The 15352-nt window shown below is 35.2% G+C and overlaps 1 protein-coding gene and 1 long non-coding RNA gene across 2 annotated transcripts; both read right to left on the bottom strand.

The window, feature by feature from the left end:
• Positions 1 to 2957: 2957 nt before the first annotated feature.
• LOC141661063 (uncharacterized) lies at positions 2958 to 13647 on the bottom strand. Its single transcript, XM_074468045.1, has 2 exons — positions 12811 to 13647; positions 2958 to 3593 (listed from the first exon to the last, which is right to left on the bottom strand). Exons 1-2 carry the CDS (start codon positions 13645 to 13647, stop codon positions 2958 to 2960), a joined length of 1473 nt encoding a protein of 490 aa, XP_074324146.1.
• Positions 13648 to 14124: 477 nt separating this feature from the next.
• On the bottom strand, positions 14125 to 15278 carry LOC141659184 (uncharacterized). Its single transcript, XR_012549659.1, has 2 exons — positions 14795 to 15278; positions 14125 to 14559 (listed from the first exon to the last, which is right to left on the bottom strand). It is a non-coding gene; the product is annotated as an uncharacterized LOC141659184 (long non-coding RNA).
• Between the last annotated feature and the right edge of the window lie 74 nt (positions 15279 to 15352).

The raw sequence follows: 15352 nt of genomic DNA, 5'->3' as shown, positions 1-15352 counted from the left end.
ATATTCTTATTCTTCCTGCAAAAAGAAGCAAGATGGTTAGAGTTTCCACAGTTATAACATTTCTTTCTAGGAGCATTAGGAACAGGCATATAATTATTATTTTTATTCACACCTTCCTTTCCATTCCTATTTTTCCTAGCTGCCTTAACCTTGTTGACATTCCTTATTTCTTTCAGCTTATGCTTAAACTGCTTCTTTGTCATTAAGCCTATGTTAACTTCAGTTGATTTATCATGTTCTAATTTGTCAGAAGTTGACATCTCCTTAACTTCTGTCACAGACTCTTTCATCTTTTCAGAATCAGACTTTACAGTTTTAGCTACAAATTTAACAGGATTTACCTTTGGCTTAGCAGTTTGTTTAACAACAATTGGCTCAATTTGTTCAGTTCCTTTTTCACTTTTATCATCTTCATAACCTAAGCCCTCTTTCTAGTTTCCACTACTTAATAAATTCTGAGTTGTTCTGCCAGAGTTAGTCCAAGTCCTAATAATCTCTTTTTCTTTTTCTAACTCAGTTTTTAGAGATTTATTCAATTTTAGCAATTCATCTCTAACATAAAAAGCATCATCTCTTTCTTTCTGAGTTTGATGGAACATAACTAACTCTTTTTCTAAATAATCATTCCTTTTCTTAAAAGCAGGATTTTCAAAAGTTAATCTTTCACATGTTAAAGTTTGATCTCTGTAGCTAATAAACATGGTTTTAAGATATAATCTCAACTCAGTAATATCATCAGTATGAAAGGCATAAGTTGTTTGAGGAACCTTTAATTCAGCAGTTTCAGGGCTGCCATCAGCATTTGCCATTAAAGCATAATTCACCTCATCTTCAGAATCTGAAGAGTCTGTCCAGCTTTTCTTCTTTGTGACAACTGCCTTGCCTTTGTCACTCTTTCCTTTCTTGCAGTCAGGAGATATGTGGCCTCTTTCACCATAATTGTAGCATTTGACATTTGAGTTGTCTCCTCTGTCAGACTTTGCAATTTTGCCTTCAGACTTTCTGAACCCTTTCTTATCAGCACTTACACATTTCCTGGAAAACTTCTTTCCCCTTCTAAATTTCCTGTAGGCTATCTTTGTGATACCCTTCACCATAATAACACACAATTTCATCATCTCTTCATCAGCATCTATTTCAGGTAAACTGTCCTTGACTTTGCCTTTCTTTGAGACAGCCACTTTGGGGGATTCATCTTCAACCTTAAGAGCAACTGTCCTTGACTTTCTCCCATATCTCTTGCTTCTTTAATCCATCTCAAGTTTATAAGTCTTGAGCATACCATAAATTTCATCAAGAGTAGTTTCATCAAGAGTATAGTTGTCTCTTATAGTAGTAGACTTCAAATCCCAACTTTCAGGAAGAGCTAAAAGGAATTTTAGATTTGAATCTTCAAGTTCATATTCCTTGTCCACTAGTGACAGATCATTCAAGAGTTTGACAAACCTGTCATATAAGTCAGTTAATGACTCATCAGCTTTTGAGTCAAAGTGCTTATACTCTTGAGTGAGTATAGTCCTCATGTTCTTCTTGATTGCATCAGTTCCCTGGCATCTTGTCTCCAAAGCATTCCATATCTCCTTTGCAGTCTTGTAATGAATTACCCTGTTTGACATGACATTATCAATGGCACTATGCAGCAAATGCCTTACCTTTGCATCCTTGGCAATGGATGAGATATCTTCAGCTGTATACTCATTTTTCTCCTTTGGTATGGTCTTTGTTGGCTGATCTGCAACTACAACAGAGAGCTTGGTTGGCATCTGCGGTCCTTCATTAATTCTGTCAAGGTATTCTGGATCTGTAGCTTTCAGAAACATAGCCATCTTCACTTTCCATATGGGATACTCAGAAGGTCTCAGTATGGGAACCCTAATAGTCTCATATCGACTTTGGGTTTGAGTCTTTTGAGTTTCCTCAGTTTTGGCGGGCTTGGTTGGATTTTCTGCTTCTTCAGACATGATTGTTTGGATCTTTACTGTATGTGTGTTAACAGATAGGCTCTTACCAATTGTTAGGTCACACAACACTGTAGAAGGGGGTTGAATACAGTGTAGAATACAATCAAATCGATTTCGAACACAAGTAACAGTAAACAAATATCTTCGATATAATAAACTCTGTTACAATGGAACTGTTCTCTCTTAGTGATAAACAAATATCACGAGAGCTGCTAGGTTACAATGTATGATCTTCTCGATAATGATAACACATATAGTGTAAACCTATGTCTATGTTTATATAGTACACAATTACAAGATAACTTCTAATTGATATGGAATATAATTTTGTCTCCTAAAATATATCAATCAGATATCTTATACAATTATTTCAGTCCTCTAACTCTTTCCATGCATATCTTCTTTTGTATTAGTCTCGATCTTCTTTCCTGTAAATCAGCTTCCTTCCTTAACTGTAAGTCCTCTCGTACTTAAGTTCTGATATCCATCTTCTGATATTTATCTTCTGATAATTTAAGTTCTGATATCCTTAAGTTCTGACTTCCAGTAAGTACTGATTCCAGGAAATACTGATATTTCCTGTTTGTTAAGATTTGAAAACTAAACATGAACATATTAGATATGACATCTCAAATATATCTAACACGATGCAATTCTCATCCTTATATACTAACAGATCCTAACAAACTATTGTAACTAATTGGTGGTGTTGTATCCAATTGTGATGTATCCAGCTGGTGTGAGCTGGTGTGCTTAGCTGGCAATGACAGAGCATCAATGCTGCAGCTTTGCAAGACACCAATGGAACCACCAATACCCCCCCTCAAGATATGAGGTACAGAAATGGAAGGTGCCTGGAATCCTATCTTGGAGAGCAAATGAGCAAACTGTGTAGGGGACAAACTCTTAGTAAAGATATCAGCAAGCTGGGATTTGGTAGGCAGATAAGTAAGCTGAATTAAACCTTCAAGAACCTTGTCATGAGTGAATTGACAATCAAATTTCGATATGTTTTGTGCGCTCATGAAAAACTGGGTTTTTGGCATTATGAATAGCTGACTGGCTATCACAATGAAGCACAACAGATTTAAGATCAGAAACGCCCAGTTCAGCCAACAAATGAACAATCCAAGTTATTTTAGAAGCAACAGACACCATGGCCCTATATTCAGCTTCAGAAGAAGAACGGGAAATGGTGCTTTCCTTTTTTGATTTCCAGGTAATCGGAGAAGAACCAAGAAGAAGGATATATCCGGTGACAGACTTGCGAGAATCAACACAAGCAGCCCAATCTGAGTCACTAAAAGCTTGCAGCTTAATCTGTTGATCAGCACGCGGTAAAATGCCTTGGCCAATGGTATGAGAAACATAACGTAGTGTATGTAGTAATACAGACAAATGAGATGTCCGAGGTTGTTGCATAAATTGACTAAGAGATTGGACAGTATAAGCCAAATCTGGATGAGTGTTTGTCAGAAAATTAAGTTTACCAACTAAAGAACGATATAATTCTGGAACAGCAAGGAGATTTCTATCAGACCCAGTGAGTTTAAGATTTAGAGGTAAAGGAGTAGAAACCTTCTTGGACAGATCAAAGTCACAAGAGTCTAAAAGTTCATGGGTAAACTTTTTCTGACTCAGAAAAATACCATTAGGTAAATAAGCCACTTCAATACCAAGGAAGTAGTTCAATGCTCCTAAATCTTTAATACCAAATGAAGGGTTTTTTGCACATAAACGCAACGAAAACGTAAATTTAAACCTTAAAAAAAACGAAACCCTCCGCAGGATCCATGCGAAAAATAATATTTAATTTATAGTTCAGTATGTTTACCTTAAGAAGCTTTACGTTAATGGAAAGATGGAGGTCTTTAATAGCGATCCAAGAACCACGAGCGGAGATCCTTAGCAGCTGCTCCTCAAGTGTGAAGCATTCCACCGGTATCCACCAAGAAAATGATGTAATGAAGAAGGAGGAGGTGGAGAGAATTAGGGTTTTGTAAAAATTTTAGGTTGAGGCAAAAATAGGGTTTATAATAGTATATTTATAGGCAAAATTTTCAGCTAAAAATTTTCCCATAAAATATTATTATTATTAACCCTTTATTATTCTCATTAATAATTAAAACACCTTTTAATTATTAATCCTTTTTCTAAACACTTTAGAAATAATTTTCTCTCTTGATTTAATTTCCAAAAATTAAATTCTTAATTAATAATATTAAGAACCTTTTCTTAATTAATTTATAATCAATTAAATCTCATTTAATCAATTATTAAATTTTCCGATTAATTATTTATTTCATAAATAAATAATTATCAGCCATTATTAATTAATTCCTCCACCATTAAATCATTCTCTTTTATGGTGTGACCCTGTAGGTTCAATATTAAGCCGGTAGTAGAAATAAATAATAATAAAACTATTTTATCATTATTTATATAAATTCTCTAATTCATTAAATATGATTAATTAATTAATCATATTTATTCTACATCGTGAGGGATACTTCTCAGCATATCGCGACTATCCGGATAATACGAATTCACTGCTTAGAATACCAAGAACCGATTCAGTGAGTAGTTACCGTACAATTAATTCCTTCTACCCTGCAATGTCACGATTATATATAAGACATGGAACTTGTGTCAAGCCTATCTTATTTAATCACTTGCTTTCCCATTCACTATGCTTAGTTCTATTTAATGTAAATTAGAAACTCCTTTCTAATTTCATTCACTCTAGCCAGAGATTCCTGAACTAACATAAGTGGATCAGCATTGAACATTCTCTTCCTTCACTGGAAGGGGTAGATCCTTTATTGATCATACACTATCTTCGTGTACAAATTCCTATATCCAGTAGAGCCCTTATAATTGTCCCTTGAGACTAAGAATTAAACCAAAGCATAGTTTAATGTACACAAGATGACTATGATGACCTCAAGTCTAAGGATACTTGTACAACTATCATTATGTGAACAACTGCTGACACGTGAGTGAACTCCATCAGTTGTTCAGCTGTGTGAGTCATCTTCAGTGAACTTATTCTATAATAAGCACCTATATACTAGCTATAGTGTCACCACACAAATGTCTATGAGAACAGACATCCTTCATAATGAAGCAAGCATAGTATGTACTGATCTTTGCGGATTATTAATTATCAGTTAGTAATCCTACGACCAGGAACTATTTAAGTTTAGAGTTATCATCTTTTAGGTCTCATTATTATGATCTCATCACAATCCATAAAAAGCTTTACTCTAAACTGTGGTATATCTTATTTAAATATTTAAATAGATAGAGCCCGCAATAAAAACAAAATAAGTCTTTTATTAATATCAATGAAATCAAAACAGATTACATAAAAGTTATTCCTAAATCCTCATACATGATTGGACTTAGGACATATCTCTTTCAATCTCGCACTTGTACTAAAGCCAATCACTCTGGTATCTAATACCCATCTTGTCTTTATGACGATCAAAGTGACTTTGAGAAAGTGGCTTTGTGAGTGGGTCTGCTACGTTGTTATGTGTGTCAACTCTCTCGACGTTGACATCTCCTCTTTTAACAATCTCCCTAATCAGATGAAAGCGCCACAGGACATGTTTGGAATTTTTATGAGACCTAGGTTCCTTGGCTTGTGCTATTGTTGCGTTGTTATCACAATACAACACAATAGGCTCTTCAACGCTAGGAACAACTCCCAACTCAGAAACAAATTTCCTCATCCAAACGGCTTCTTTTGCAGCCTCACTTGCAGCTATATATTCTGTTTCCACTGTGGAGTCAGCCGTTGTAGACTGTTTGGAACTCTTCCAACTAATCGCACCACCATTCAGAGTAAACACGTACCCTGACATGGATTTGCTATCACTTTCTGATTGAAAACTAGAGTCAGTATAACCCTCTATTTTCAACTCAGATTCACCACCAAAAATAAGAAAAATGTCCTGAGTCCTTCACATGTACTTAAGGATGTTTTTCACTGCTTTCCAGTTGTCTTCACCTGGATTGGACTGATATCTGCTCGTCACAATAATTGAATAAGCAACATCAAGCCTTGTACACAACATCGCGTACATGATAGATCCTATTGCTGAAGCATAAGGAATCTTACTCATACGCTCTCTTTCCTCAGGTGTCTTAGAAGACATTTTTTCGGATAGGGACACTCCATGGCTCATCGGTATGAGACCTCTTTTGGAGTTTTCCATGCTAAACCTTTTAAGCACTTTCTGGATGTATGTACCCTGGGTAAGACCTATCATTCTTCTAGATCTATCTCTATAGATCTTCATACCGAGAATGTAGGATGCTTCTCCCAAGTCCTTCATGGTGAAGTTCTTTGATAGCCATACTTTGACTGATTGTAGCATCAGTATATCATTTCCTATAAGAAGTATGTCATCCACATACAATACAAGAAATGTTACCGCGCTCCCACTAACCTTCTTGTAGACACATGGTTCATCTATGTTTTTGATAAAACCAAACTCTTTGATTATCTCATCAAAACGGATGTTCCATCTACGAGAAGCTTGCCTTAAACCATATATGGTTCGCAGCAGCTTACACACTAGGTGTTCATTTCCCTTGGAAAGAAAACCCTCTGGCTGTGTCATATACACTTCCTCCTCAAGTTCCCCATTGAGGAAGGCCGTTTTCACGTCCATTTGCCAGATCTCATAGTCATAGTAAGCAGCAATCGCAAGCAAAATCCGAATTGATTTTAACAGGGCTATAGGCGAAAATGTTTCATCAAAGTCAATCCCTTGCCTTTGTTTGAATCCTTTTGCCACGAGCCTGGCCTTATAGGTCTCCACCTGGCCATCTGCTCCAATCTTTCTCTTGTATACCCCACTTGCACCCAATAGGCTTAACACCTTCAGGCGCCTCAACCAGAGTCCATACTTGGTTGGTATACATAGATTCCATTTTGGATTTCATGGCACTATGCAATTTCTCTGAGTCAACACTACTCATAGCCTCACTATAGGTCACAGGGTCGTCATCATCAATGATTAACAACTCATTGCCATTCTCAATGACAAGGCCATAATACCTCTCAGGTTGACGAGACACTATCCCTGTCCTACGAATGGGCTGTTCCACAGAAGGTTGCTCAGTCTGAACAGGTGTTTCCACTTGATCCGTAGTAGTTTGTGCTTCTTGAACTTTATCAAGTTCAATTTTGCTTCCACTGTTTCCTTCAAGGATAAACTCCTTTTCCAAGAAGGTAGCATGTCTGGAGACAAACACCCGATGATCGTTGTAAAAGTAATACCCCAAAGTCTCTTTAGGATATCCCATAAAATTACATTTTACGGATCGAGGTTCTAGCTTATGTGGGTCAACTTTCTTGACATAAGCTGGACATCCCCAAATCTTAACGTGTTTAAGACTCGGTTTCCTTTCTTTCCATATCTCATATGGTGTTTGAGGAACAGATTTGGAAGGCACCTTATTCAGTAAATATGCTGAGGTTTCCAATGCATAACCTCATAGGAATACTGGAAGATTCGCATAGCTCATCATGGACCGAACCATGTCTAACAAAGTTTGATTTCTCCTTTCAGATACCCCATTCAACTGTGGAGTATATGGAGGAGTCCACTGGGAGATTATACCATTTTTTTGAGATAATCTAGAAACTCTCCATTCAAGTATTCACCACCTCGATCTGATCGAAGAGTTATAATACTATGTTTGGTTTGTTTCTCCACTTCATACTTATATTCTTTGAACTTTTCAAAGGCTTCAGACTTGTGTTTCATCAAATACACATATCTGAATCTAGATCGATCATCTATGAAAGTAATGAAGTATGAAAATCCACCCATGGCTTGCGTAGACATTGGTCCACATACATCTGTGTGTACCAATCCTAGCAAATCTGCAGCCCTTTCTCCATGTCCACTAAATGGAGATTTGGTCATTTTACCCAATAGACAAGACTCGCATGTAGGATATGATTCAAAATCAAAGGGGTCAAGTAACCCTTCCTTATGCAATGTCCGCAGTCTATTTTCACTAATATGACCTAGCCTACAGTGCCATAAATAGGTCAGATTTTCATCATCTCGTTTTCTTTTATTAGTTTGTTCAATCTGAAGTAAATCATGCTCTACGTCACATACATACAGACCATTATTTATAATATCACGTCCATAAAGAACATTATCTCTAAGGATAGAACATTCATTATTCTTAATAATAAATGAAAAACCATCCAAATCCAACATAGGAATAGAAATAATATTCCTCACAATAGAGGGAACGTAATAATAATTATTCAGAATAATAGTCTTTCCCGTAGGCATATGTAAACTAAATGATCCTACAGATATGGCCGCAACCCTTGCTCCATTGCCCATATGTAGAATCACCTCATCTTTTTCAAGAGTCCTACTTCCCTTTAGTCCTTGCAACGAATTGCAAATATAAGAACCACATGCAGTATCTAATACCCAAGTAGAAATTTGACCTAGTGACATATTAACTTCGATCATGAACATGCCTGAATCAGAAGCGGTAGTCTTACTACCCTTCTTCTTCTTCAATTCTGCAAGGTAAACCTTGCAGTTCCTCTTCCAGTGCCCCAACTTGTTACAGTGAAAACAAACAGCTAAATTAGGACCAGTCAACTTGTGAGCATCTAGTATGCTCCGGAGTGATAGTGCAGAAGACATGACGAATATAGTAAATCTGTAAATGATAAACACATAACAACACTTAGCAAATATTCAATTTCATTTCAAAATACTATATGAATCGGGTCTTTATTCATAAGTGTCTCCCACTAGTTTATCTAATTTATTCAACCCCCTAAGTGAAAACTAACCATTCATAATGCTAGTGGGAATAGGGATCCTACATTCCATCACACAACCTCGGCTGTGGCACGAAACGTCATGTGATGTTCAATAGGCAGACAACTCTTATCAATTACATCTTATGTTATTCCCTAATATAATTTTAGCCTCTTGAATAATTGAGTCACGGTTGTGGCATGACAAACTCAATATTCTAAGTCAAGTCTAACCCAACATTTCGTACAATTGAATCAGTCTCCAACGTCTCACGGCTGTGGCACGTAACGACCTTTAGATTCTAATTCAATGTACACATCTCTATGTAATAGACAAGTATTTCTTATTTCGAAATCAAAGCCCTCGGCTGTAGCACGAAACGACAATGATTCAAAAATAAGAACTACTTTCTACCATGTTGAAAGGCTTTGACCGACACAAGCCCGTTGTGTCATTGGCCAATTACTACATGATATTATTTAATTTTAAAGGGATTATATTACGTTACAATCATAATCATATTATAAAGAGATTCTTCCTTTAAATCAAATATTTCAAATCAATAATCGATAATCAGATGATTCCCAGATCGGGTGGAGCATTGTCAAGAGGCGTCACTTAATAACCCTTTCTTACAGATAGAAATCTGTTGTTGACAGAATCATCCTTTCTCTCAATATTGAAAATTCATATTCAATTACGTGTTTCATAAACACAAGAATCTCATGATCGTATTCATAATATTTATATTAAGGTCATGAAAAAATTTCACTATACTAGATTGTCTAGAGCACGCCTTATATTGATTTAAGTTCACCTAAATCTATCATCGCATGGTAAACATAGGCATATATCTCATATGTAAAATTAAATAAACAAGTAAATGTAAAGTGCAATAAAGTAAATGTGTTTGGTTATGGCCCCATCCTATGTGATCTTTATCAAGCTCATGATAAAGATCAAGGTCAATCTAATATGGTGATGGAAATAAATACAACTACTTATTACATAAGTCTTCTTCTTTGTTTAGACTTCTTGTATGCCTCGTCTTCTTCTTTGTATTACCTCCATTGGATAGCCTTCTTGAGTCTTCAATTACATTACATAGATTGAAAGTAAAACTAATCTAATGAACTTACAAGAATAACTCGAGTTACATTCGAGATTTATGATTACAAAGATTGACGACATGCAAGTCGTATTTAAAAGCAAAACCATTATATTAAGGTCGAAAGGCCATAAACATCCGACATGCTCATACAACACATAAAAGCATGTTAAAACACATAATCTGATCTTAACATATCATATTATCCATGATCTAATCATAAAAAAAATATGAAAAAAATCAGAAAAATCAGAATCAAATCAGAAAAACAAGAATCACTGTTTACGGGCAGTAAACGACGTCAAACGCCTTACAGACGAGTCATTGATAGCTTTGGCTATCAGTTTTGTTCAGAAGCTCGTTTACCTATGGAATAGGGTATTAGCTTGCGTAAATCGGACACCAGACCCAGATTTCATCAAATCTGCAGCAGCCAATTCAGAATCCGTATCTAATATGATTCTCATAATTAGAACAAACATAAATCATGTATATATCAGTATATATACAGATTAAATAACCATCTTATGATTATACAACTCACATGAATATCATATATTCAAAACCATACATATATAAGCATATTATATCAACATCAAATCATGGCGAATCACGCACATGCTCATATATCGAAAAAATTTAAACACATAAATGAATTAAAAACTTTTCGCAAGTAGCTCTGATGCCATTGAAGGGTTTTTAGCACATAAACGCAACGAAAACGTAAATTTAAACCTTAAAAAAACCGAAACCCTCCGCAGGATCCATGCGAAAAATAATATTTAATTCGTAGTTCAGTATGTTTACCTTAAGAAACTTTACGTTAATGGAAAGATGGAGGTCTTTAATAGCGATCCAAGAACCACGAGCGGAGATCCTTAGTAGCTGCTCCTCAAGTGTGAAGCACTCCACCGGTATCCGCCAAGAAAACGATGTAATGGAGAAGGAGGAGGTGGAGAGAATTAGGGTTTTGTAAAATTTTTAGGTTGAGGCAAAAATAGGGTTTATAATAGTATATTTATAGGCAAAATTTTCAGCTGAAAATTTTTCCATAAGATATTATTATTATTAACCCTTTATTATTCTCATTAATAATTAAAACACCTTTTAATTATTAATCCTTTTTCTAAACACTTTAGAAATAATTATCTCTCTTGATTTAATTTCCAAAAATTAAATTCTTAATTAATAATATTAAGAACCTTTTCTTAATTAATTTATAATCAATTAAATCTCATTTAATCAATTATTAAATTTGCCAATTAATTATTTATTTCATAAATAAATAATTATCAGCCATTATTAATTAATTCCTCCACCATTAAAGCATTCTCTTTTATGGTGTGACCCTGTAGGTTCAATATTAAGCCGGTAGTAGAAATAAATAATAATAAAACTATTTTATCATTATTTATATAAATTCTCTAATTCATTAAATATGATTAATTAATTAATCATATTTATTCTACATTGTGAGGGATACTTCTCAGCATATCGCGACTATCCGGATAATACGAATTCACTGCTTAGAATACCAAGAATCTATTCAGTGAGTAGTTACCATATAATTAATTCCTTCTACCCTGCAATGTCACGATTATATATAAGGCATGGAACTTGTGTCAAGCCTATCTTATTTAATCACTTGTTTTCCCATTCACTATGCTTAGTTCTATTTAATGTAAATTAGAAACTCCTTTCTAATTTCATTCACTCTGGCCAGAGATTCCTGAACTAACATAAGTGGATCAGCATTGAACATTCTCTTCTTTCACTGGAAGGGGTAGATCCTTTATTGATCATACATTATCTTCGTGTACAAATTCCTATACCCAGTAGAGCCCTTATAATTGTCCCGTGAGACTAAGAACTAAACCAAAGCATAGTTCACTGTACACAAGATGACTATGATGACCTCAAGTCTAAGGATACTTGTACAACTATCACTATGTGAACAACTGCTGACACGTGAGTGAACTTCATCAGTTGTTCAGCTGTGTGAGTCATGTTCAATGAACTTATTCTATAATAAGCACCTACATACTAGTTATAGTGTCACCACACAAATGTCTATGAGAACAGACATCCTTCATAATGAAGCAAGCATAGTATGTACCGATCTTTGCGGATTATTAATTACCAGTTAGTAATCCTACGACCAGGAACTATTTAATTTTAGAGTTATCATCTTTTAGGCTCATTATTATGATCTCATCACAATCCATAAAAAGCTTTACTCTAAACTGTGGTATATCTTATTTAAACATTTAAATCAATAGAGCCCGCAATAAAAACAAAACAAGTCTTTTATTAATATCAATGAAATCAAAACAGATTACATAAAAGTTATTCCTAAATCCTCGTACATGATTGGACTTAGGACATATCTCTTTCACCAAATTCAGAATTAAGATGAGATTTAAGATCCATGATAGCTTGAGTAGTTGTACCAGTCAGGATTATGTCATCGACATAAACAGCGGCCATACAAACAAGATCACATGAATGTTTGATAAACAAACTATAGTCGTTTTTAGACTATACAAAGCTCCGGTCCTTAAGTGTAAAAGGAAGTTTTGCAAACCAATCTTGAGATGCCTGTTTTAAGCCATATATGGATTTACGAAGCTTGCATACCTTGTTAAAGGGATTAGGGATGTTATTCGGTACACGTATATACACCTCTTCACTTAAGTATCCATGTAAAAATGCGTTGTTAACATCTAACTAATGCAAAACCCACTTCTTACTGGTAGACAATGAATTGTAGCCATCTTGACAACCGGAAAAAACGTCTCTTCGTAATCAATACCAAAGCGTTGATTAAAACCTTTTGCTACAAGATGAGCTTTACAATGTTCAAGAGACCCGTCTGGTTTAAGTTTCACTTTAAAAACCCATTTTGAACCAATAGCCTTCTTACCATTGGTAAATCAACCAAATCCCACGTGTGGTTCCTGTTTAGAGCATCAATCTCCTTAGACATGGCAGCAGTCCATAATGGAGGAAGAGAAGCTTCATGATAACTATTAGGTTCACGAATATCACAAATCTTAGAAATTAAACACTGATGAGGACCAGGCAAAGAAGAATGTTGGAGCAGATTACACCAATGGGGTGTGGAGGCCACAATATGACAAAGAAAATCCTTAATGTAATCAGGAGGTTTATGAACACGAGTAGACTGGCGTATAGGTTGGGGATTATTAAGAGTCAGAACTAAAGTGGTATTGCTAGGAAAGGGTGAACGTTGAGCATTATCAAATAAAGAAATTTCAAAAATTTTAAAATGTTCAGAAATTTCAGAAGTTGCAGATTGAGAAGGACTGACTACAGGTGAAAGATCAACTGTGAGATCTAAATTGTCACTAGGGTGGTTATCATCAGAAATGATATCAGGAAAGATTTCAGTATGAGTAAATGATCCAGGTGTGACAAGTGGTAAATATATAGCAGATGGAAAGGTAGTAATAGACTGAGAATTAGATTGAAATAAGAATGGAAAATATGTCTCATAGAAAAGAACATCCCTGGACACTACAATTTGTTGAGTGTGAAAATCGAGTACCTTATATCCTTTAGTATTTCCAGGGTAGCCAATAAAAAAACCAGGATTTGCACGAGAATCAAATTTAGTTCGATGAGCTTTAGGTGTAGAAACGTAACATAAGCAACCAAATGTCCGAAGATTATCAAGGTCTGGGTACTTTTTAAATAGCTTGAAATATGGAGAAGAATTATCAATACTTCGTAGAGGCATCCGATTGATAAGATATTTGGCACATAACACACATTCGCCCTAGTACTGTAATGGAAGCTTGGACTAAAAAGACAAAGCACGTGCAATTTCTAATAAATGGCGATGTTTGTGTTCTACCACCCCATTTTGTTGGGGTGTTTATATGCAACTCTTCTGATGTAAAATACCTTGCGTACTGCAAAACAATTTCAAATCTCCCTCACAAAATTCTTTAGCATTATCAGTACGTATGGATTTAATGGAGGACTGAAACTGGTTCTGAACATATAAGCAGCAAAATCATGTAAAATTCGCACAATATTAGAATTTATTTTAAGCAAGTGAACCCAGGTAAATCTACTGAAATCATCTACAATTGTGAGAAATAAAGTACAACCAGAAGGGGTTTTAGTTTGGTATGGACCCCAAATATCTAAATGTAACAATTCAAAACAAGACAAAGCTTTGATACTGCTATGAGAAAATGGAAAACGGGTATGTCTTGAAGCAGGAAAAATCTGACATATAGTATCATTGATATAATCTTTGACATTACAATTTGGTTGTACTAATTTCAATTGGGAAAAAGGCAAATGCCCTAGACGGGGATGCCAGAGTTTATCGTCCTTAACAGCTGAGCAACACACATTAGAAGCTTGAGATATTTGTGTATTGATACTATACAAACCACCAACCTTGAAGCATCTATCAAGGCTGTGTCCTGCAATATTACAGTGCGTACAAAAGTACTGAGAACCAGGCTTCTTATTCCAAGTTCCTGCAGATCTAGAACTGTTAGCAGCAGTAGTTGAAGTTGACTTGAATTGTGATTTAGGATCATTAAATTTTCTCCTATCTGAATAGAATGCCAATGTTTCAGTTTGAGAAGTCATCTGAGAGATCTCCTTATGCCTTTCCTCTTGAGCAAATAACCTGTACGCATTTGTAACATGAGCATAGGATGATACATCAAGATATTAGCCCTAATTGTAAAGAAATCCTAATTTAATTTCATCATGAACTGAATTAAGGAATCAAACTAATTCGGAAAAAAATCAGCACGTAGTGAACAAACTCTATGTGTTTTCATGTTTCGAGTATGAATTTATCAGTGAATCACATATCTAAGATCTAAAATAAACTCGAGTATCAACAAGAAAGATAGAACCTGTGAAACGAAGATGATGATGATGTTGAAGATGATAGATTCCTGATGTGAAACATCGCTAAACAAGTAAATCATGCTCTGATACCATATTGTAATTTGCTTATTTCAACATTAACATAGATCAGCAATGGAGATTTGTATGTAAAACTAGAAGAACATTAAGAACATTTTTCTATCTAAAAAGAGTAAAATATTGAGAATGATAGTTGTTACAATACTACTACTAAAACTATGCAAGTCTCATCCTTATATACTAACAGATCCTAACAAATTATTGTAACAAATTGGTGGTGATGTATCCAGCTGTGCTGTATCCAGCTGGTGTGAGCTGGTATGCTTAGTTGGCAATGATAGAGCATCAATGATGCAGCTTTGCAAGGCACCAATGGAACCACCAACACACATACAGTATGTTTATTTCTTAATATAAATATCTCATCGGACAAATTTTTTTAATTATTTTTAGCTCAGTCAGTTATCTAGCTCAGCCAGTACCGATGTTACTAGACCAAAATGGCGTTACGTGTAAAATGTTTCTGGCTAGATTATAGAAGAAGT

The sequence above is a fragment of the Apium graveolens genome, chromosome 5 (genome assembly GCF_009905375.1).
Source record: "Apium graveolens cultivar Ventura chromosome 5, ASM990537v1, whole genome shotgun sequence".
NCBI classification, from domain to species: domain Eukaryota; kingdom Viridiplantae; phylum Streptophyta; class Magnoliopsida; order Apiales; family Apiaceae; genus Apium; species Apium graveolens.
This window is presented reverse-complemented; position numbering and strand designations above follow the sequence as displayed.

Coding starts and splice junctions, on each gene's coding strand:
- LOC141661063 (XM_074468045.1), bottom strand. CDS start 13,647: ATGCCTCTACGAAGTATTGATAATTCTTCTCCATATTTCAAGCTATTT. Junction 3,594..12,810: donor ATTTGGTTGATTTACCAATG/GTAAGAAGGCTA, acceptor TTTCTGAGTCAG/AAAAAGTTTACCCATGAACT.